The sequence below is a fragment of the Ceratotherium simum genome, chromosome 21, assembly GCF_057802395.1.
Source record: "Ceratotherium simum simum isolate JZ-2026a chromosome 21, ASM5780239v1, whole genome shotgun sequence".
NCBI lineage: Eukaryota > Metazoa > Chordata > Mammalia > Perissodactyla > Rhinocerotidae > Ceratotherium > Ceratotherium simum.
Genome location: NC_141920.1, coordinates 15,594,788 through 15,616,135, shown reverse-complemented (window position 1 = coordinate 15,616,135; position 21,348 = coordinate 15,594,788). Strand labels below are relative to the sequence as shown.

The 21,348-nt window shown below is 44.3% G+C and overlaps 2 protein-coding genes across 2 annotated transcripts in view; one reads left to right on the top strand and one right to left on the bottom strand.

Annotated features, from left to right (window-relative positions):
• Positions 1–857: 857 nt before the first annotated feature.
• Positions 858–16,470, bottom strand: WFDC3 (WAP four-disulfide core domain 3). Its single transcript, XM_014787556.2, is given in 8 exon segments — positions 858–874; positions 1,485–1,530; positions 1,532–1,671; positions 2,242–2,373; positions 5,644–5,739; positions 5,742–5,877; positions 16,301–16,395; positions 16,434–16,470. Coding segments are annotated over 8 exon segments (699 nt in total).
• DNTTIP1 (deoxynucleotidyltransferase terminal interacting protein 1) overlaps positions 16,462–21,348 on the top strand; it is a 21,969-nt gene continuing 17,082 nt past the window's right edge. The window contains exons 1-3 of the mRNA XM_087445202.1: positions 16,462–16,573; positions 17,148–17,218; positions 18,147–18,243. Of these exons, the coding sequence (XP_087301328.1) occupies positions 16,469–16,573; positions 17,148–17,218; positions 18,147–18,243 (273 nt within the window). The 5' untranslated portion in view covers positions 16,462–16,468. The remainder of the gene's footprint in view (positions 16,574–17,147; positions 17,219–18,146; positions 18,244–21,348) is intronic.

The window sequence follows — 21,348 nt, the reverse complement described above, 5'->3', positions numbered from 1 at the left end:
CCACCCCGTGGCTTAGCGGTTAAGTGCGCGCGCTCCGCTGCTGGCGGCCCAGGTTCAGATCCCGGGCGCACACCAACGCACCGCTTCTCCGGCCATGCTGAGGCCGCGTCCCACATACAGCAACTAGAAGGATGTGCAACTATGACATACAGCTATCTACTGGGGCTTTGGGGGAAAAAAATAAATAAATAAAATTATCTTGGTCCCAAGAACCTAAAGACATCCCCTCCCTACAGTAAAGCAACCTAGGGGGGATAAACTGCCCGTCTTAGAGCCAAGGCCTGGCACCCAGCGAAGGAGGGCCAAGGTGGGGACATCCAAGCAACTACAATAAACTAGCCACTCACCCCAGTTCTATCTCCAACCCACATTCTCCAACAAAAGAAAGGTCAGCAGACCCAAAAAGAGGCCTGACTGTCCCCTCCTGGAGTTTGAGACAGACAACTATGGCAAGTTACCCTAGGGTTAGCTTCCACCCATCTCTTCCCTAGCTACACCCAACCAGCACCCATTTTCAGCGTTCTCAGAAAGAATGGATCACCCATCCTTCCTAAATAACTAAGTCCCAAAACCCCATAGCCGTGCTCAGACCCCCAGCTCTCTTTCCTCATCTTAGCCCCTCAAATAGACAACAAGAGGGTCAGCACCAGCCTTTATTGGGAGAAAGAAGCATCACACACCCACTGCCCAACCCCAGGGCTATGTTTCCTGTGCTCAGGGCAACAGCAGGAACAGAAGCAGCACAGAGAGCAATGAGAGACCCTGGAAGTGTCACAGGCCCCAGGACATCACCCTCTCCAGGCTGCTATGACAAGACCCCTGGAGTCACCAGAGAAGCTGAGGACAAATCAGGACAGCTAGGGCACCGGGATCTCTGCAAGAAGAAGAAACATGAAGTCACAACTGTGCCCTCCTGGATCCAGCTCCCCAGTGTTTCCCTTCTACTCTAGAGAAGCTGGGCATATGTCGCTCTCAAAAGCCTTAAATGGCTCCCTGCTTCCTAGACAATCCAGTACAAACTGGCTTTGAAGACTCTTATCATTCAGATGTTGACCTTATAGCTCCCATTATGAAAAAGCCTGTCTGTTCCTTTACCCGCTCTCACCCCACCCCACCCCGGCTCCCCAAACATGTCACATACATTCCACCCTCTGTGCCTTTGCTAAGAATCACCAGACCACCTGTCCAGCATGTTCTCTGTGCACTCCTCCCTTTGTCAGATCCTGCCTAAGCCTTTAGGGCCCAACTCAGATCCTACTTCTAGCAGAAAGATCTTCCCAAGGAGCCACACCTGCTCTGAACGCCTATAAGCCCATACTGTCTAAATAAGAGTTCTGATCTGTGACATATCTTTCTCTCCAACTAGATTCTCCAAGGCAAAAACTTTGTCTTGACCTTCCAAAGTCCCCCACCCAGCACCTAAGCCAGTGCTTTGAACATAGCAATTAAGTCCATTGTTATTGATAACGATGGACTGTACTCACCTAATTCAGAATCAGACCTGACGGTCAAGTTGGGGTTCATGGCCAGTTAGGGATGACAGCACTGCTGGGACACAGAAGCGGCCACAGCCTGACTTGCAGCACTTTTCCCCAGCTTTGCAGGTATCATCAGACATGCAGCTGACAATGCACAGGCCCAACAAAACATTTGGACACTCACCGTCCCGCCCTGCGGGATAAACAGGCACAGGGAGAGAGAGAGGATGGTTGGCTCCACTGACTCCAAGTTCCCATCTGGAACTTAGACAAGGGGGCTCCAGGTGAATCCATCCCTGACTCTAACTAGATCTTAACCAAAGATCTGGCTGGGAAACCTTGAGGCTAGAGGATCTGAGAATCTGTAGGGCCCCAAGAGAGCATCTGGACCAACAGCTTTCAAATGATGTCCCACAGGGAGTTCCCTAGAGGTACCTCAGGGTTTGATACCACTGTGAGTTTGGGGGTGGGGCTGGGTGGAGTGCAGAAGGGGCAAGGCTCCCAGACCACCACCTTCTCCCCCCATGCTTGGGCTTCCTACTACCCCACACTGGCTTCCCCTAGTTCTTTTAATGCCAACATGGGTTTCTTGGCCCTAGGAGGAGGTGTTGCTTTGGGTTGGGGGGCTAGGAGGACAGAAAGGACGAGAATTCTGACTCCTTCCAGGAAGGGAAAGAGAAGGAGGCCACAGATGGCTCCCTCCCAAACCAACTCTGAGACTCAAAGAGCACTCAAGGGTTTCTTCCCCAAAGAGCCAACCTACCTCCCTGAATGTCTCCACGGCAGATGCGGCCACAGCCGGTGCTGCAGCATTTATGCCCCTGGGGACAGGATGTGTCCCCGTCACACAGATTCTCACACGGGTTGGGGTCGGGAGGACATCCACCACCAAACTCTGCCATAGAATCAGAGCATTGAGGCTCAGAGGTGCTCAAGCCCAGTGTTTCCAGTTATTTTTATTGCGACTCTGAGTACAAAATACATTTTTCATTGTGTCCCATGTGTATGTTAATACATAGGTATGTTAAAATGTACATATTTATGTGTGTACATGTATATGCAATGCTGACACTTTCTATTCTTTCTGTTTCTTCTTTTTTTAATGCTGGCCATAATTACCAAATTGATTTCCAGACTTACAGTCTGAAAAACACTGTTGAGGTCTAACCCATCATGGCAGGCATACTAGTTGCCATCCCCATATTCATTCTCCCTCCTTTCTTATTGTGGTCGACACCTACACCAGTGGCCCCCAATGAGCCACACCTCCTGGAATTCACGACCTTGTGTAGCACCCTCCCATACTGTCTCTGGGCCTGACCCTGTGACTTGCTTTGATCAACAGGACATCAGCAAGTGTGATGCAAGCACAAGCTTGAGAAGCACTTGCATATTGGGGCTTGTCCTCTTAGAGCACTCCCCTGGAAACCAGCCACCATGCTGTAGAGCAGCTCTGGCTAGACTCTGGAATGATGAGAGAGAACCTGCATGAGGAGAGGCATTCTGGACATTCCAGCCACAGCCGAGCTCCCAGCTGAGCTCTCAGCTGTATGCAGCTGCATGAGTGGCCTCAGCTATGCCACGTGGGTGTAAGAACTGCCCAGCTAAGCCCAGCCAACCCACACAACTGTGAGAAAGAATAAACTGTTATCTGGGCCGGCCCCGCGGCTTAGCAGTTGTGTGTGCGTGCTCCGCTGCTGGCGGCCCGGGTTCTGATCCCAGTGCGCACCAACGCACCACTTCTCCAGCCATGATGAGGCCGTGTCCCACATACAGCAACTAGAAGGATGTGCAGCTATGACGTACAACTATCTACTGGGGCTTTGGGGGGAAAATAAATAAATAAATAAAATTATTAAAAAAAAAAAAAGAATAAACTGTTATCATTTTGAGCCACTAAGTTTGGGGATGGTTTGTTAGGCAGCAATAGATAACTGAAACTCTTGTTAATAGAATCCCAGGTTTGTTCTGAGAGGCAATGAGCCCAGCCAGCTAAAATGATTTTCTTTCCCATAGTCCTTTGTAACTAGGGGTGACCACAAACTAAGACATAAGCTAGAAAACTTCTGCATTCCTGATACAGAGAATACACCTTTCAAACTGCCCCTTCGCTTCTTTCTTCTTCCAGTGCAAAGACAGACATAACCCAGGGAGGTACAGTAGCTTTCTTTCAACCATGAGGCAACTAGCTTGAGGACAAAGTCAAGGACTGCAAAGGAGAAAAGGAGAAATAACCGCATCCTTGTTAGCATCAGGAAGCCATCACACCAGCCCTGGTGCCTACGTCAGGACTTCTTGTTATACGAGAAAAACAAACCCCTATTTGGTTAATTTTCTGTTGTCTCCAACCAAACACATTCCTGATATGCCCCTTCACTGCCCCTGCGTAGATAATGAAACTCAGAGAAGAGAAGGGGTTTGCCCAGAACTACAGGGTGAGTCAGTGGCAAAGCAGGACAAAACAGCCTCTTGGTTTGCAATGAAGCACTCTTTCTACTACACTATCCTTAAAACACGTAGGCAGCGGGCCAGGTCCTGCGGAGCAGGCACACCCAAAGAAGCCACATCCAAATCAAACCAACTCACAATGACTCATTCATCTCAGTGTTTATTTCAAGTTTTTTTAATGGAGGAAAAAAGTGACAGGCAATTAAAGGCTTTGTAGAAAAGCAAAGCAGGACTGGCCCAGTGCCTCCGAGGAGGAACATGTGAGTCAACTGCATATGGCTGGCTCCGGGAAGTCTGCCACGATGGAAAAAGCAAGTGTTGGACTCCAAGGAGAACACGCGCAGCTAAACAATCAATAACCCTGTGTCCTAGGATTTTCCTGAACAGCCCATAGTTCAAATATTCTATGCCATTACCAGATCACGTCAAAACTATGTGTCCTGACTTTTCATTCAAAAAATATGGTCACTGTAACCACAGATATACCTCCCCACTTCTCCTCCACCTGCCTGACAAACAGTAAAATTCATTTAACAAAGAACAAAGCCTTTCATCTCACAGTTGAGAAGGCTGGGCATAAAAAATCCCCCTGGTGGAAAAAACTCAGTGACATAAACTTCTCATAGACTTATACCATGTTCCCTAGAAAGTAGGGGCCTAGAGGAGCACACCTCCCAGATTTCACCATTTTCCTGGGCTTGGCCCTGAAGTGACCAATGCCAGGAACACTCTGCTACCCTCTGCCCTCATCCCCAGGACCAGGCATACAGACCAAACCTCTACTCTCTTCCAAGCCAGGTTTCCTTGAGGTCCCTGGGGTTTTGCCAAATATTAGAAGAAATGAAGGGACCCTTGGAGAATAGGCTGAAGCCCTGAAGGTCGAGCACATCCCCTTTGACCAGTGCCCAGCATGGCCATCCAGTCCAACACCCTGTCTGATGCTTGAATCCCTGCCAAACAATCCCCGACTCCCAGCTCAAACACCTGGAATTAATGGGGCCTCACGACCTCCAAGCCAGACTTTGCCATCCTCATACTTAAGCTAGACACCCTGAAGTTTAAGAAAGTTCTTCTTTATACTCAATTGAAATCTATTTCCATCCATTGGTCCTTTTCCTATCCCCAGAGACCTTGCAAAAGCATGACTCATGCCATCCCCTTAGACAGGACCCTCTACCTTTCACTGTCTCGGCTTTGCCAGGCTGGGTAAGCTCAGTTCCTCGTAGTACATGGTTTCCAGTCACCTCACGCTTATCTTTTATTTTTTTTTTTTGTGAGGAAGATCAGCCCTGAGCTAACATCTGCCAATCCTCCTGTTTTTGCTGAGGAAGACTGGCCCTGGGCTAACATCCATGCCCATCTTCCTCCACTTTATATGGGACGCCGCCACAGTATGGCTTGACAAGCGGTGCGTCGGTGCGCGCCCGGGATCTGAACCGGCGAACGCCGGGGCAGTGGCAGCGGAGCGCGCGCACTTAACCTCTTGCGCCACCGGGCCGGCCCCACCTCACAGTTATCTTACTGAGAATCAAGACGAGAAATAAGGTAGAGAAAGCCAGGAAGACCTACCGTGACTGTCCTAAGAATCTCTGCATCCAGTCCTGCCCTACCAAGACGACCATCTCCACCAATGAGGACCCTCACACTGGGAGGAGGATGACTTCTTCTCTAGTTACTTTCTCTTACGGTTAGCCAGGGATCCCACATGATAGCTCACCAGGCTTTCCTGCAGTCACCCAGGATGCCAGGAACCCAAGAACGAGAAATGTCTTCATGAGGAATAGGCAGCTCGACATGATGATGCTGCTGAGGTTGGGATGAGAGCTCCGTTCAGGCCAGCCGTGGACACCTTGCCCAGATCATCAACCCAGGGAAGAGTAGGACTAGGGGACTGGCTTAAACCCAGCCCCAAAGTCTTCCCTTTCACAATAATCCCCCAGGATGTCTTCTCCTGACAAGAAGAAAAGTGAGTGGTTGCTGGTGTGGGGGAAGATTCCTGGCACTACCAAAAGACACATGTGACGGGGGGAGGATCAGAACAGGCCTCCCAAGATATGCCACTCTGGCATGTGGAATATTTTGAGGTAAAGGGAACCAAGACCCCGAGGGCTTGAGAAACTTCTACCTCTCCCTTAAAGAATTAAATTGGGGGCCCTGCCTGTTACTACCAGAAATAACTTTTTATGACCTATCTCTATGGCAAACCTCTAATTACTGAACATCTGCTCTTCTTATCGTCCTGTGAGTTACCCTCCTCCCCTCTGAAGCCTCAGGTCCCCATCCCATTCCTTAGCTCAGGATGGCATATATACCTCACTTTACCTTTCTGTCTCTGAACCTCTCATGTATGTGGGGTTCCTGAACCTATGAAATTAACTATATTTGATTTTCTCCTATCAATCTGTCTCATGTCAATTTAATTCTTAGACCAGCCAGAAGAACCTAGAGGGTAGAGAAAATTTTCTTCCTCCCCTACAGTTGGCTCTAAGGACAGGAGAAAACTTAACTGGCTGGATGCTGCTTGCTCTGGGACTACTGCAGCCGAAGGATCCTGGACCTCTGTCTACTTGTATCATTTGTCATAAGAAGGAAATTCCACAGGCAAAGTCAGCTCACAGCTATTACCATTTGGAAGGGTTTCCCTGCTTGAGCTGGCTCAGGGTATGAGGTTTTTCCTTCCATCTTATTATATGTCCTGAGAGCTTTGGTTTTTTGACCAGTGAGAAAATACTCTCTGATCTCCACCAATCTAGAAGGTGCACTTACCAGGGTGTATCTGCTGGCCAGTCGAATAGACTAGGGTTCCGAGACACTCTTTGTCTGCCTGTGTCAGCTCTCAGGGGAGTCATAAGGGGATCCCAGTCCATAAGCAGCCTTTGTCATCTCAACCTTCATTGCTTGCTAGTGCTGGAAAAATCCCAATCCAGTAGTGCCTGCCCGGTGTCACAGATTAGCGGGTTTGTGACTGGAGGTGTCCCACGTTTTCATGGGAGACTGGAGACACCATTTTATCCTTACTGCCTGTGCAATGAAGGCCTTTGCTTTCTCAGACTAGTTCAAAAGTGAACTTCTTGGATCTTGGGAGGGCTGCATCCTTCGCAATCTCCTTTGGGATGCCTCTTGCATCCAAGATTAAGCCATAAAAAGGCTTATTGGTTTGAGTCACTATTAAGATCCTACTCATCAATCACCAGATGACGGATCCTTTGATTTGGAAAAACTTCTAAATGGAAAAAAATTTTTTTAGAGAAAGCTCTCGTATTGGTATAATGGCTAGCCATTAAGATTCCCTTAATAAGGGGGAAGGACAGAAATTAGAACAAAAATCAAAGCGCACTCAGACCCCTTCCTATTTGCCTTTGGACATTTGCAGATATTGTAAAAAAATCAGGACAACAGAAGTACAATTGTCCAGCAGTTCAGAAGAAAAAGGAGAAAAAATAATATAACAGCTAGACTTAGGAACTCCCTAACAAGATGAAAGAAAAAACATTTAGACTTAAATATCCAACATAGGGCCGGCCCTGTGGCTTAGCGGTTGAGTGCGCAAGCTTCACTGCTGGCGGCCCGGGTTCGGATCCCGGGCGCGCACCGACGCACCACTTCTCCAGCCATGCTGAGGCCGCGTCCCACATACAGCAACTGGAAGGATGTGCAGCTATGACATACAACTATCTACTGGGGCTTTGGGGGAAAATAAATAAATAAATAAAATTTAAAAAAAAATAAAAATAAAAAAATAAATAAATATCCAACATAAAATCTTCTTCTTAAAATCCAGCCGCATCTTCCTGTTTTAGCTTCCCTTTTCCTACAAGATTTACAGAAAGTCCACCAGCCTAATCCCTAAGAGTATACAGGTGACTCACACAAATGCTGAGGGCCAGAAAATGAACTTAGCAGAAGAACCTGGAACAGGCAGTAGGGCTCGCTTTTCTGGACTCTATAATCAGGCTCTGCCAGCTTCAGGCCTTCCCGTTCAATGTCCTAGGAATTCATGTCCATGAGACAACAATAGATCTTTTGAATTACAAAGGCTTTTTACTCCCACTTTCAGAAGATCCTACCAAATGCAGGAAAGAATCAGAAAGATCAACGGTCATCCTGTAGTGCCCAGTCAAGAGAGGAAAATAAAATGTCACATTGTCCCTTCCTTTCCAAATCCAGACCCATTGGTTACTGACCCTTTCTCTCCCAGGGGTAGCTACTGCCTTCTTGCTTGTCTTGTTTTGTGTCCTAAGGGTTTGGTTTGGCTTTCTGTCTGCCTGGGACATGCAGACTGTAGGTTCTTTCTTTTTTTTTTTTTTAAAGATTTTTTTTTTTTAAAGATTTTATTTATTCATTTTTTTCCCCCCAAAGCCGCAGTAGATAGTTGTATGTCATAGGTTCACATCCTTCTAGTTGCTGTACGTGGGACTCGGCCTCGCGTTGGACAGAGAAGTGGTGCCTCGGGGCGCGCCCGGGATCCGAACCCGGGCCGCCAGCATCAGAGCGCGCGCACTTAACTGCTAAGCCACAGAGCCGGCCCTGTAGGTTCTTTCTTTTGGCCATCTTTGGGAGTGACTTTGGATCTTGGGAAGGTAGTAACCTTTGAGGATGCCTCTTGCGTCCATGGAGTTGTTTAAATACTGCCAGAAATATTTACTGTTTGTCCCAGCTGAAAACTGGCAAGATATTTAGAAGGACTTATTCTTTAGTAGCTCTATGGTCAAAAATTGGAAGCTGATATTCAGAGCATGATAGGAATATTTTTATAGGCCTTCTTCCTTAAGTTAAAATAAAACTATGTACCCAGAGGGAAAGAAGCAAATTAGGGATGATATAGTTGAGCAGTTACATCAACCTATGATGTCCTTTAAGTTACAATCTGATTTCTAAGGAATTGAGAGCAACTGGCCTTATCTTACAAATCTTTGCAAAACTGGAAACGCGGCTCTAGAGGCAGTTCATATTTTACCCATTCCTTTTCACGAATCCCAAAAATCTCCCTTATCTCGAAAGGCTTGTAACCTTTCTGGGAACTATTATCTAGACCATCACCAATTTCTAAGACCGAAGGGGAAAAAAAAGGAAAAAGAGGCAAAGTGCTATAGAAGTGTCCTTGTCCAAAATCTAGCATCTGAAATGTCTTCTCCACAAATATTAGAAGAAAAAAACTTCAGCGATCTAAGCAGATAACCCTAATTTACTCCATCTGCCAGAAACAAAATTTGAGTCTAACTATTCTTTCGTAACTAGTGCGCTTTGTATTACTGTACCGGATTTATGATAGTAATTTTAAAACAATAGCTATGGGGTCTCTATGTATGTGTGTCTACATATATGTATGTTGTAAATGTGTGATATTTTTCTACCTCTGGATGATATAATTTCTAAAAGAGCTCTATTTAATTGACTTAAAATAAGCACTTATATGATTTCTAAATATAATAGAAACTAACCCAAATGTTTTTCAAGTTAACATGATAAAACTTTTGTTCTACCTAGGTTTACTAAAAGTCAAACAAATTCATGTCATCTTTGTTACAAAATTTGAGAGCAAGACATTGATGGCTGACTTTGTCTAATGTCTCCTGAAGTTTTTGTAGGTAATCTAAACATAATTATTGGGAACAAGTAAACTAAATAGATGTAATTAAGATAAAAAAGGTTTTAGGTGAACTTTTTAAACAATAATTGCATGTTATGGCATATGTTCTTAAAAATAGCTTCCAAAATCTATTCCAAAAATAGCTTCAAGTTAAGGTAACTTGAAACCTTAGTTTTGCTAAGTTAAGTTAAATGATGGGAATTCATTGAATGTCTAGATCATTTCCAAGTAAGATAAAATACTGAAGCATTAATTGCTAAACAGTCTAAGTTTACCTACTTTTGTCTTCTTATTACATAAAAACTAAAGATGTTGGGTTTATTAGTTAACATGTCTTGTGCTTTTTTAAAGATTGTACTATGAAGTAGCATGTTTTCAGAAATTATGACAAGTATTTATAAATTTGTCAAGCCACAGAATGCTAATGTAAAAGTTCATAATCGTTTATTTATTTATTTTTCACTGCAAATTAAGGCTATTAAAGGTTAAAAAAAATTCTAATATGAAGATACATTTTGTTAAGGGAAATGAGAGTAATTTGTCTAAACTAGAACTTCTGAAGGACAAAACTAAATGTATACAAAAGGTTGAAGAGAGAAATTTACTTTGTGTAGTCACATTAGCTAAAGATTGAATTATTATAAGGGTTTTAAAATTAGGCTTTAATTGCAACAGTGTCCTTGTGTAGGACTGGAACTTGGCTCTTTCATTTGCTAGAAGGAGAGTTTCTTTATCTTTTTAAGTGATCTGCCTAGAAGACGAAGATTCTATGTTTTACCAAAATAATTCCCTGTTTGCTGTCTTTATTAGGTCCTTGATTACTTAGGAAAACTGAGTCTTCTTAATATTAAAAGAGCTAAGTTTTTCCTCCTACAGATGTCTTGAAGAAGGGATGGTTAGATGGATGGGTAGATGGAAGAAGGGAAGGAAAGAAGGAGAAAGGAAAGATGAATGAGTGTGTGGATGGGTGGCTCACTGGCTGGATGGCTGACAGGAGGGATGGTTGGATGGATGGAAGGAGGAATGGGTGGATGGTAGGTGGACCGGTGGATGGATAGGTGGATGAGTGGGTAGATGGCATTTCCCCTTAGGGAACCACTGCCTCCCACTCAAACCTGGTCTGTCTTCTGATGGAAGTCAGGACACACTACCCCAAAATATAGCACCTTGGCATGTTGAATATTTTAAGCTGGAGGAATTTGAGAAAACGGCAGAAGAAGGAAGATCATCCTAACCACCTCCTTCTTCCCTGAAGCAGGTCATAAGACCCTCACATGAGAGTTGCCTTCCCTATATCCAGAGGGAAGCTTTATTTCCATAGACAAAGTGACACCAAGAAGAATCTGAACAAACAGGCCTTGCTAAGTTTCCTTCAGTTTACTACCCTGACCTCATACTCCTAACCTATCATATTTCTCCATTATTGTCCACTCTTCATGAAACCTAGCACAAAAGTACACAGGTCTCTCTGTTTCTTTGGGTCTTCATTTCCCATGCCATGTAAAACTTACGTGAAATAAATGTGTATGCTTTTCTCCTATTAAAAAAAAAAGAGCTAACTTTTGCTAACAGCTATATAACCTTTTATAGTTTTTTAAATCTTTTATTGTCACTTTAGTTAAGTAATTAAGTATTGTTTCATATTGATCTGTGATCTTATTTAATCAAGTATCCAAACCTTTTGATATTTTTGACAAACTTCCCAAAATTCAAATTCAAAATAAAATCTTTTTTTTTACATCTGAAAGTAACTTGGAGAATTTCCAGAGGGTCCCTGGACTTCTCAAGGAATTTGTTCTCTCTTCGTATAAAAAGGGAGCTATTAAACTAATTAGGCTTATTTGGTATGTTTAATCACATGGAAAGCATTGTCAAATAAATGATGATAGACCTTCTTAGGTTATATTGTGTGGGTGAATGTAATTAATATAAGTGTTCTAAAAATATATAAAATTCCTAAAAATCTGATATGTCCTGGTGTAATTCTAGTCATTATCTTAAAATGTGTGTTACAGAAATAACCAAATTTCCTTGTCAATTGCATTGTAATCAGATCTTTAACCATGCCATTTTAAGTCTTTTGTCATTTACAAACAGTTGTTTTATTCTGATGCTTTTGAAAATATGTTTCATCTTTAGAGAGATTCATGGAAAGGATTCTGACACATACGCTAGAATACAGGTTTCTGATAAACTTTCAGATCCTAAAAATGAATTGGGTAAGGAATTAACAGAACTCTAATGGAGAAAATTATGGCTTCATAAACTGCTAACAAAAGATCAAGAATTGATTACATGGGACTGAATGAACTGACAAGAATGATTATAATTTTTATGACTTTTTATTTGAAACATTGCTGATTTGTTTAATATTTTGTTTCTCCAGATTTAAGGAAATCTTTTTTCTCTTAAGCTAACTATGACTATAACTATGACAGCAGTTTGGTAAATTATACCTTTGTAAGAAAAATTCATACATGTATCTTTTCTTCGCTGCTTGATCCCTCTAGAATTTAGAAACTTTTAGTTAGTATTCTTATTTTCATGGCAATATATAGTCATTTACATAAGTTCAATAAGAATCTGTTCTCTTTATAACAGGACACAATTGAAAACATTGGTTATCGTGCCAAGGCTTTGACTGGAATGTCATATTTGAGAGAGAATGTGCATAGACTCAGATATGATCAGACACATTTAAGGAACCAAGATTGACTTTATGGAACCAATAAAAAGCCCCTTAGACATATCAGCCTGGTACCTGGCTTATATGGTTCCCAGCAGCCTTACCAGGTGAGTAAGGAAGGTCACTTCCTGGCAGATACAGGAAACTCGATATCTTGGGAACCTCGAGAAGAGAGGAAATCACCCAAATCTATAAGTATTGCAGGGAAGTCTGATGGTAAGTCCTTGGCCTGGTTTCCTGGCCTCGAGAGGTCTTTAAAAGTTCAATCTGGAGATTCCTTATGAAAGGCTCCAGCAAAGCAGATTTAAAAGTCTATACGAGGGGCTGGCCCCATGGTGTAGTGGTTAAGTGCGCACACTCTGCCACTGGCAGCCCGGGTTCGGATCCCAGGCGCGCACCAATACACCGCTTATCAGGCCATGCTGTGGCGGCATCCCATACAAAGTGGAGGAAGACAGGCACAGATGTTAGCCCAGGGCCAGTCTTCCTCAGTAAAAAAAAAAAAAAAAAAAAAGAGGAGGATTGGCATGGATGTTAGCTCAGAGCTGATCTTTCTCACAAAAAAAATAAATAAATAAATAGAAGAGCCTAATTGATCAACTGCTATTCCTATTACACTTATGTAAATAATTGGGCCAAGTTTATTGAAACAACTTATTTCGCAAACAAATTAGTCTTAATTTGGCTATCTTTGGTAGAAATCGGGTTGATTTTAGAGGAAAAAATTATGTTTCAACAGAAACTATATAACACACTTGTGGATATTAGATTCTAGTGCTGTTTATCATCTTTGAGGTTTTGTTTTCCACCTGGAAACTAGACTGGATTCTGAATTCTTCTAGTGTCCTCCAACAGCCGGCTACAAACCTCCAAACTAATGTACCCAATTTTCTTCCACCTTTTGGCTTGAAATCATTGAGAACTAAAACTGCCCTTTTTCCTGAAGCCCTACAAACTGAAGCTGAACAACTTGATATAAATTTTAGAGAAATCACCCCAATGGCTTACGTACGCACAATCTTTATACCTGTTGCTGTATGGGCCACTCAGAAAGATCATCAGAGACATTCAAACTGCAAACTAGGAAAATCTGTCAGACCGCCCTCAATCCATCTGAAAATGCTTTGAGCCGGACATCGAGAAATCTCAACTGGCTGCCTTTAGAACTCCGAAACTGAGATTATAATCTGCTCCAATTATTAACCATGGTTTTTCTTTTGTTTCCATAGAAATGCCTCTTATTAAATACCTAATTGCTTGCACCATAGGCCCAACCTTGGGAGGGCACCTGCATCACCACCTCCTGAAATTGAACACTACTGTTTAACTGGACTGACCTATTCTCTAAACCAAGAGACTGGTTCCATGTGATGGAGCAATCTACCAACCCAACTTCTAGACTGTGAAACTTCTCATGAAGTTTCAAAGGCAGGATGACAGCAGTTCAGAACAGGTCTCCCAAGATGTGCCACTTTGGCATATGGAATATTTCAAGGTAAAGGCAATCAGGACCCTGCAGGCTCAAGAAACTTTTACCTTTCCCTTAAAGAATTTAAATTGAGGCCTTGCCCATAATAAGAGTTACTACCAGAAATAACTTTTTATGACCTATCTGTATGGCAGGGCAAACCTCTAATTACTGAACATCTGCTCTTCTTAGCAACCCCTGAATTACCCTCCTACCTCTGAAGCCTCAGGCCACTATCCCATTCCTTAGCTCAAGATGGCATATATACTTCACTTTACCTTTCTGTCTCTGAATCGCTCATGTATGTGGGGTCTCTGACCCTCTCATGTATGTGGGGTTCCCATACATATAAAATTTATTAAATTTGATTTTCTCCTATTAATTTGTCTCATGTCAATTTCTTAGACAGCCAGAAGAACCAAGAGAGTAGAGGAAAACTTCCTCCCCTACAGGGGACAATCAAACTCTATAATGTGATATATACAACACACAGGGACAATGGTGAGGAACTCAGTGGGTAGCTGGGAAAATGGAGAGATGGCCATTGGATAAAGGATTAAAGAGAGCCTTAAAGGGCTTTGGAAGGACACAGCTACAGCTGAGGTGAGAGAAGGAAGGACTAGAGGTATGACTTAATATGAAAATAACCAAAGCTAATAAAATGCACTGTGGCTCCCGTTCATCCTAGCAACCTAGAAAACAGAGAAGGGAACAGACTACTTAGAAACTATCAAAAAACTAGTATTGTGGATAAGCAGTATTTGAGTTTGTTCAGAACTAATACAAATGTAGCAAAAACCTACATCTTGGTCCCTCTAGCCCACACAGGCCATTCTTGGACCATATGAAGGCTAGTTGACAGAACTCAAAAGAACAGTTGCTATGACTCAAGTAGTCTAGACTATATATGGCCCCTTTATTTCTCTTCTTTTCTATTTCTTTTTATTTTTCTTTATGTGTCTGCTTATGATTTTGGTCAGCCATGATACCTAATAGTGTCCACTGGCACCGCTTAGCTCAGTGAAGTTAAAGGGCAGGGGACATTCAAGGCTCAAGGTAAAAACTCCCTTAATAGGGCCAAAGCTTTTGGTGCCAGGAAGTTACCTTACTGTTTTAAGGCTGATAACGAAGCATGGAGATAATTAACATTCGTTGGTGACCCACTATACACTTTATATACATTATTTATTTTGATCCTCACAATAATCTTGCAGGTAAGAAAATGGTTCAGAGGGGCTGGGAAAAAATGTCCAAGGTCATAAAGTTAGTAAGTGGTGACTGCTGGAATTTAATAATAGTAATGACAGATAGCATTGTTTTAGAGTTTACTTGTGCCACAGTTCTAAGTGCCTTACATGAATTAACTTACTTAATCCTCACTGCAACCCTATGATTTAGGTACTATTATCCCCATTCTACAGATGGGGAAACTGAGGCACAGAACGAACTGTGGGTCACACAGCTAATAAGTAGTAGAACAAAGGTAGGCAGTCCAATTCCGGAGTCAATGTTCTTAATCACCATATCATACAGGATTTGAACTCAGATCTTTCTAAATGCAAAACTCATGCACTTTCTACTACCCCATACTGTGACCTGGTAAAAGTAATGTGGATGGCATAACAAAAAAAGGAGTAACATATGTCGGGGCCTCTAAAATAGAACTGGGAGGCCATTAAGGAAGTGGGGCTTACGCAGGTACAACACACCTCTAACCAGTTGGAATGTAATTTTTGAACTGTACCTCCTGTTGTTATCTTGACCTTCCTTTAAGAAAAATCCTTACTCCCCTAAATAAGAACTTTTTGCCTTAGAGATGGCCTTAGCAGCCAATCACGTGTAACAAAGAAATAACAGCTGTTGCCAGCAGCAATCACAAGTCTTGCAAAACAACCTGCATGACTTATCTCTTTTTGTCTTTATAACTCCTGGTCTTCTCTGTCTTCTCCGGAGCACATTTTGGGTTTCTACCTGAATCTGTGTTTCCCAAATTGCAATTCTAATTGCCCAAATAAATATCTCCTATTTAAATTGCAGTGGTTCTTTCCCCTGTCGACAGTAACTTTACCACCCATAAATCGCTCTAATTCTATTCAGGGATGTCTTACCTCTAAGAGCTAAGGGGAGCTCTGGGAACTCCACAGCTGTTAAACTCCTGCATCCCCAGCTCATCCCTGAATCACCCATCTGGGGAGACAAGCCCAGCTCCCTGGGGCTGAGGGAATCCACGGTCCAAGTCCCAACCTTCATTCTGATGCCTTCAGACGCTAGGGATGGCCCTGGGGTCAAGGCCTAGAGACACCCGGCGGATGAGTGTCTGGGATGGCACGGGTCACACCCCCTCTTGTTGGGTTTCTGGGTCCCCGCATTAGGCCCACTCCAATTCTGGGGGCTGAGTGCCGGGCATACTAAAATCTACAGTTTTCAAAGACTGAACTGCAGGCGCTGCTGTACGAAACGCTCCCCTCTACTCTCCAACCCCAGCCCATGGAAACCCGCTCTCCTCCTGCCCCGCACTTCTCCACCGGCCTTGGCCCAGCCGAAGAACGATCGTTGACTGAACACTCACAGTCCACACCCGAGACGCAGCCCCTCCCGGGAGGAAACCCCTAGCATCCCACACACGACACCTCTAAGCGTGCTGGCCCCCAGCGAGACGCGGCGGTTCCCACCACAGTAGCTCCGCAGCTCACGGCGTCGCGCTTCCGGGCGGGCGGCCGGCGCGCTCCAATGACGTCACGGGGCCACTTTCCGGCCGGTGGCAGAGTCGGGCTGAAGTTGTGGGGGTCGGGGGCGCCATGGGGGCCACTGGCGACGCCGAGCAGCCGCGGGGACCTGGCGGGGCAGAGCGGGGCGGCCCCGAGCTGGGAGACGCGGGCGCAGCGGGGCAGCTGGTTCTCACGGTGAGGGCGCCCCCGGGGAGGCCAGGGCCGGGGCTAGGCTCGGGCCGGGCGGGGCCTCGGGCTCCCGGGACCCCGGCCCGCGGGCGAGAGAACGCGGCGGCTGGTGCTGCCGAGGGGGTTGGTGTTTTCGCCGTCCGACGACCTGAATTCAAATTCTGGTGCCGCCCTGCTGGCTAGGTGACGTGGGCCGGTCCTGTCAACCCCCGAGCTCCAGTGTCCTCTTCTATAAAATGGAGATGATCAGTGCCAGCCTCATAAACTTGTGGGGATGGGATATAAATGCGGGTAGAGCGCCCGGCACGTCGTCTCCCACAGAGTAGGCCCTCGGTAACACTGGTTCCCGTCCTCCAGCCCTTCCTGAAAAGGTGGGGTTGGGACTTGAGAAGCAAAAAACTTTTCGTCGGTTCCTCGTCCCTGGCAGGGCCTTCCAGCCACCGCCCTCCCGCCTGCGCTACGGTGGGAGAGGTGGTGAAGGCAGCTGAGAAGCAGGGATGTCTAGGTTTAACTTCATATCCACCCGCCACCCCCACCCCAGTGTCACGGGCCTCAGTGACATCTCCCTTGGTCCCCACAGAACCCTTGGAACATAATGATAAAGCACCGGCAGGTGCAGCGAAGGGGCCGCCGCTCACAGATGACGACAAGGTAAGGCTCGCTGTGGGTGGGACTTACCTCCCAGGCACTGGCTTGGATGGCAGTTTGGGGTCCCCGCTGCACAGGGCTGAGAAGAGATCGTCAGCCAGTAGAAAGAGCACTGGACTAAGAGAGAGGAGTCTCAGATTCTGTAACTCTATGTGTGACTTGGAGCAAATCCCTTCCCTCTCTGAACTCATGAACAAAATGAGGGAGAGGGTTGAATTAAACGATGCTTAAGATTCCTGACACTCACTGGCTCCATGGTTGAGGGCTCTAGAGAGGCAGAATAGGGTGGAGGTTAAGAAAAAAGTGAGGCTGATAGTAGCATCCATTGCAGAGAAGGGAGAGAGCACAAGATGGACCTTTGGGATGCTGATTATGTTTCTTGACCTGGGTAGTGATTAAATGGATGTTCATTAAAAGTGTTGGTTGGAGCCGGCCCTGTGGCATAGTGGTTAAGTTCTGCTTCGGCGGCCTGGGTTCGCAGGTTCGGATCCCAGGCACAGACATACACCACTCATCAGCATTGCTGTGACAGTGACCCACATACAAAATAGAGGAATAGTGGCACAGATGTTAGCTCAGGGCTAATCTTCCTCAAGAAAAAAAGAGGAGGATTGGCAACAGATGTCAGCTCAGGGCAAATCTTCCTCAGCAAAAAAAAAAAAAAGTATATATATATATATATATAAAGGTGTATAGACTTTTCGTGTAAGTATTATAGTTCATAAAATGCCTTATCCATTTCATAGAGTTATTATGAGAATGCAATAAAGTCATGCATCTATGTAGTTTGCACACAACTTGGGCACATAGCTAGTTTTCAGTAAAAGCTATCTATTGTCATTAAGGATCCTATATCAATAATTGGCTAGGCAGACTAGAAAAGGATATGTTTGGGACATGCCTCCTGACTGTGTCTCCTTCCTGAATGCAGTTTCACAGATCCTTCCATCTCCATGGACCTCCTCCGAGCTGTCTTGCAGCCTAGCATCAATGAGGAGATCCAGACTGTCTTCAACAAGTATATGAAGGTGAGAGGGACACAAAGATAAGAAATTAACAGGGAGAAAAACTCATGGGCAGTCTTTTCCGGCATCACAGTCTCCCCGGGTCTCTCTAGTATGCACAGATGTCTAAAGTTTTCCAATTCTGAACCCCTGAGAACTTTTTGCCCTCTTTGGGGGTAATTTGAATGCCTCTTTTGCTCAGCTATCGTGAGGATGAAGTGACTTAATGTGCTCAGCACTGTGCTTGGAACATAGCAACTACTTTTATTACTTGTTTAATAATATCACCATTATTACTGTTATTTAAAATTCTTTTCTAGGCCTCTAAATAAACTTCTACATGGCTTTACCTGAATGTCCCATGGTTGCTTCAAACCCAGCATTTTCAGAACTAAACTGTTTTTCTTCGTAAACCTCCTCCTCTTGTGTTTATTTATTCATTCAAGAAGTATTTGCTGAGTGCCTACCATAATGGCAGGCACCGTTCTAGGCACTGGGGGTGTAGCTGTGAACAAAATGAACAATGTCCTTGCCCTCTTTAAAGATTTTATTTATTCAGTTTTTCCCCCCAAAGCCCCAGTAGATAGTTGTATGTCATAGGTTCACATCCTTCTAGTTGCTGTACGTGGGACTCGGCCTCACGTTGGACGGAGAAGTGGTGCCTCGGGGCGCTCCCGGGATCCGAACCCGGGCCGCCAGCATCAGAGCGCGCACACTTAACCGCTAAGCCACGGAGCCGGCCCAGCCCTTGCCCTCTTTAAACAAACATGTACTGTGTTAGGGAATGCCAGAGAGAAGGGGAAGAGAGTGTCCAGTGGGGAACAGGGTACTATTTCATAGATTGCGGCTAGGAAAGCCCTCTGATAAGAGGATATTTGAGCAGAGACCTGAATAAAGTAAGGAAAGAACAAGGCAGGCAGATACCTGGGGGAAGAGCAGTCCAGGCGGAGAGAACAAGGGCAAAGGCCCTGAGGCTGGAGTGTGCTTGGCACATTCAAAGCAACAAAGTGGCTACTGGGGCTGGAGCCCACTGAGCAAGAAGGAAAGTGGTGGGAGAGGTGATCAGAGATGTAACAAGGGCCCAGCTCATGCAGAACCTTTGGAGCCATGGTAAGGACTTTGGGTTTTATTATGGGTAAAATAGGGGCTCTTGGAGAGTTTTGAGCAGATCGGAACATTTTTAAAGGGTGACTCTGACCGCAGGAGGCCTATTAGGTGGCTTGGGTGTTAGTAGTAAAGATGTTGGGAAAGAGAATCTGTATGTATTTCAAAGGCAGCAAGAAGATTTGCCGGTGTTTCTCATGGGCAGGGTAAAAGAAAAAGAAGTAAACGATTCCCAGGTTATTTGCCCTGGGAAGCTGTAAAAATTGAATTGCCATTGACTTGAGATGCAGAAGACAGAAACAAGCAGGGGAAATCAGGAGCTCAGTTTTGGACATGTTAAGTTTGAATGGGATCACCATTCACTTAGAAACCAGGGGTCTCTGCCTTCTCCTTCATCTTCCATATGCAATTGTGGAGACGTGTACATTCCACTTCACAATCCGTCAAGCATGCTCTTCTTCCTTGCCTCTGCCTTGGTTCAGACCTTTGTTATTTCTCACCTAGGCTCCTACTAAATCCCTAACTGCCTCTACTCTTTCCCTCCTTCAACCCACCCTCCATACAGCTGCCAGTAATCTCTAAAATGTAAATCCAACAGTGTCACTTCCCTATTTAAAATCCCTCAGCGACTTTCCATTGCCTTCTGGGTAAAATCCAAATTCCTTAACGTGGCATATGTGGCGCACTGTAATCAGACCCCAGCCACACCCCCCTGTATACCATGTTATTACTGCCCCTAATTTTTGCATATCCCAGAATGCACCATGTATTCTCATACCTCCACACCTTTACATATGCGGAAATAAAGAGGTTAAGCCACTAGGAAAAGGCTAGGTCAGAATTCAATCCAAGATTGTCTGCCTCCAAAGCCCTTTTCTTGTTGCTTGTTCCAATAGTGGATACCATGATTCAGGAACTTTCTTGCCTGGAAAAATGCTGGAGAAACACAATTTGTGGCTCTGGGCTCCCCTCTTATTTACTCTGAAGATACTTCCTTATCACACTTGTTTTCAGACAAGGTACAAATGATGTGATTACATCACAGCTTCAGATAAGTTCACACTCTTGATCGACCTCATCTTTTCACTTGGTTTGATGACGTTCCCAAATCTCAGCTACCCATTTTCTTAAAAATGTTTAGGATAATAACTTCTACATACAGCTGATCTTATCCAAGACATTGTTAATCTTTATTATTTATTTCTGTGATTACTAAATGCATGCACCTTTTTAAAAAAAATGTTCTAATAATATAGCTTATAAAATGGATTGATGGACGGATACAGGGATGGGTAAATGGATATGTGATAGCAAATATAGCGAAATGTTAATTATAGACTCTAGGTGGTAGGTATTAGATATTCATTGAATAATTCAACTTGTCTGTATGAAATTTTTCATAAGAAAATATTGGGAAAAAAGAATATGGATATTCTAAAAAGTAAAAACCAGAAGTCACTAAAACTCATCTCCCAGAGATACCAAACTGTTAACAGTGACTACATAGTCACCCATATTTATTTGTGTGTGTGTGTGTGTGTGTGCGCGCGCGCGCATATGCATGTTTAAAAAAATACATAGGATCAGTTTACCTGCCCTGTTCTGCAACTCAGTTTTTTCATTTAACGATATATTTTGGTCATGTTTCTAGGTCAGTACATAAAAGCTCACCTTGATTCTTTTGTAATAATTGCAGAGTAATCTATTATATGGTTGTACCGCAGTTAGTCACTAGAACATTCGGATTGTTTCCGGTTTTTCTCTGTTACAGACAGTGCTACACTGAACACTTTAAATGTATATCTTTGTTCACTTGTGAGAGTATTTCTAGGGGACAAATTCCTAGAGATGGAACTGGTGGGTAAAAGGGAAAACATACCTTTCCCTTGAGAAAATTTCTCTCCAGAAAGGTTGTGCCTTTTTTCATTTTTAGCAGTAGTGTTTGAGAATGCCTTATTCATGACTGGATTTCGTTCTCAGGTCCAGAGGTAGCTTACACTCACCCCTATATATTCATTGCACTCC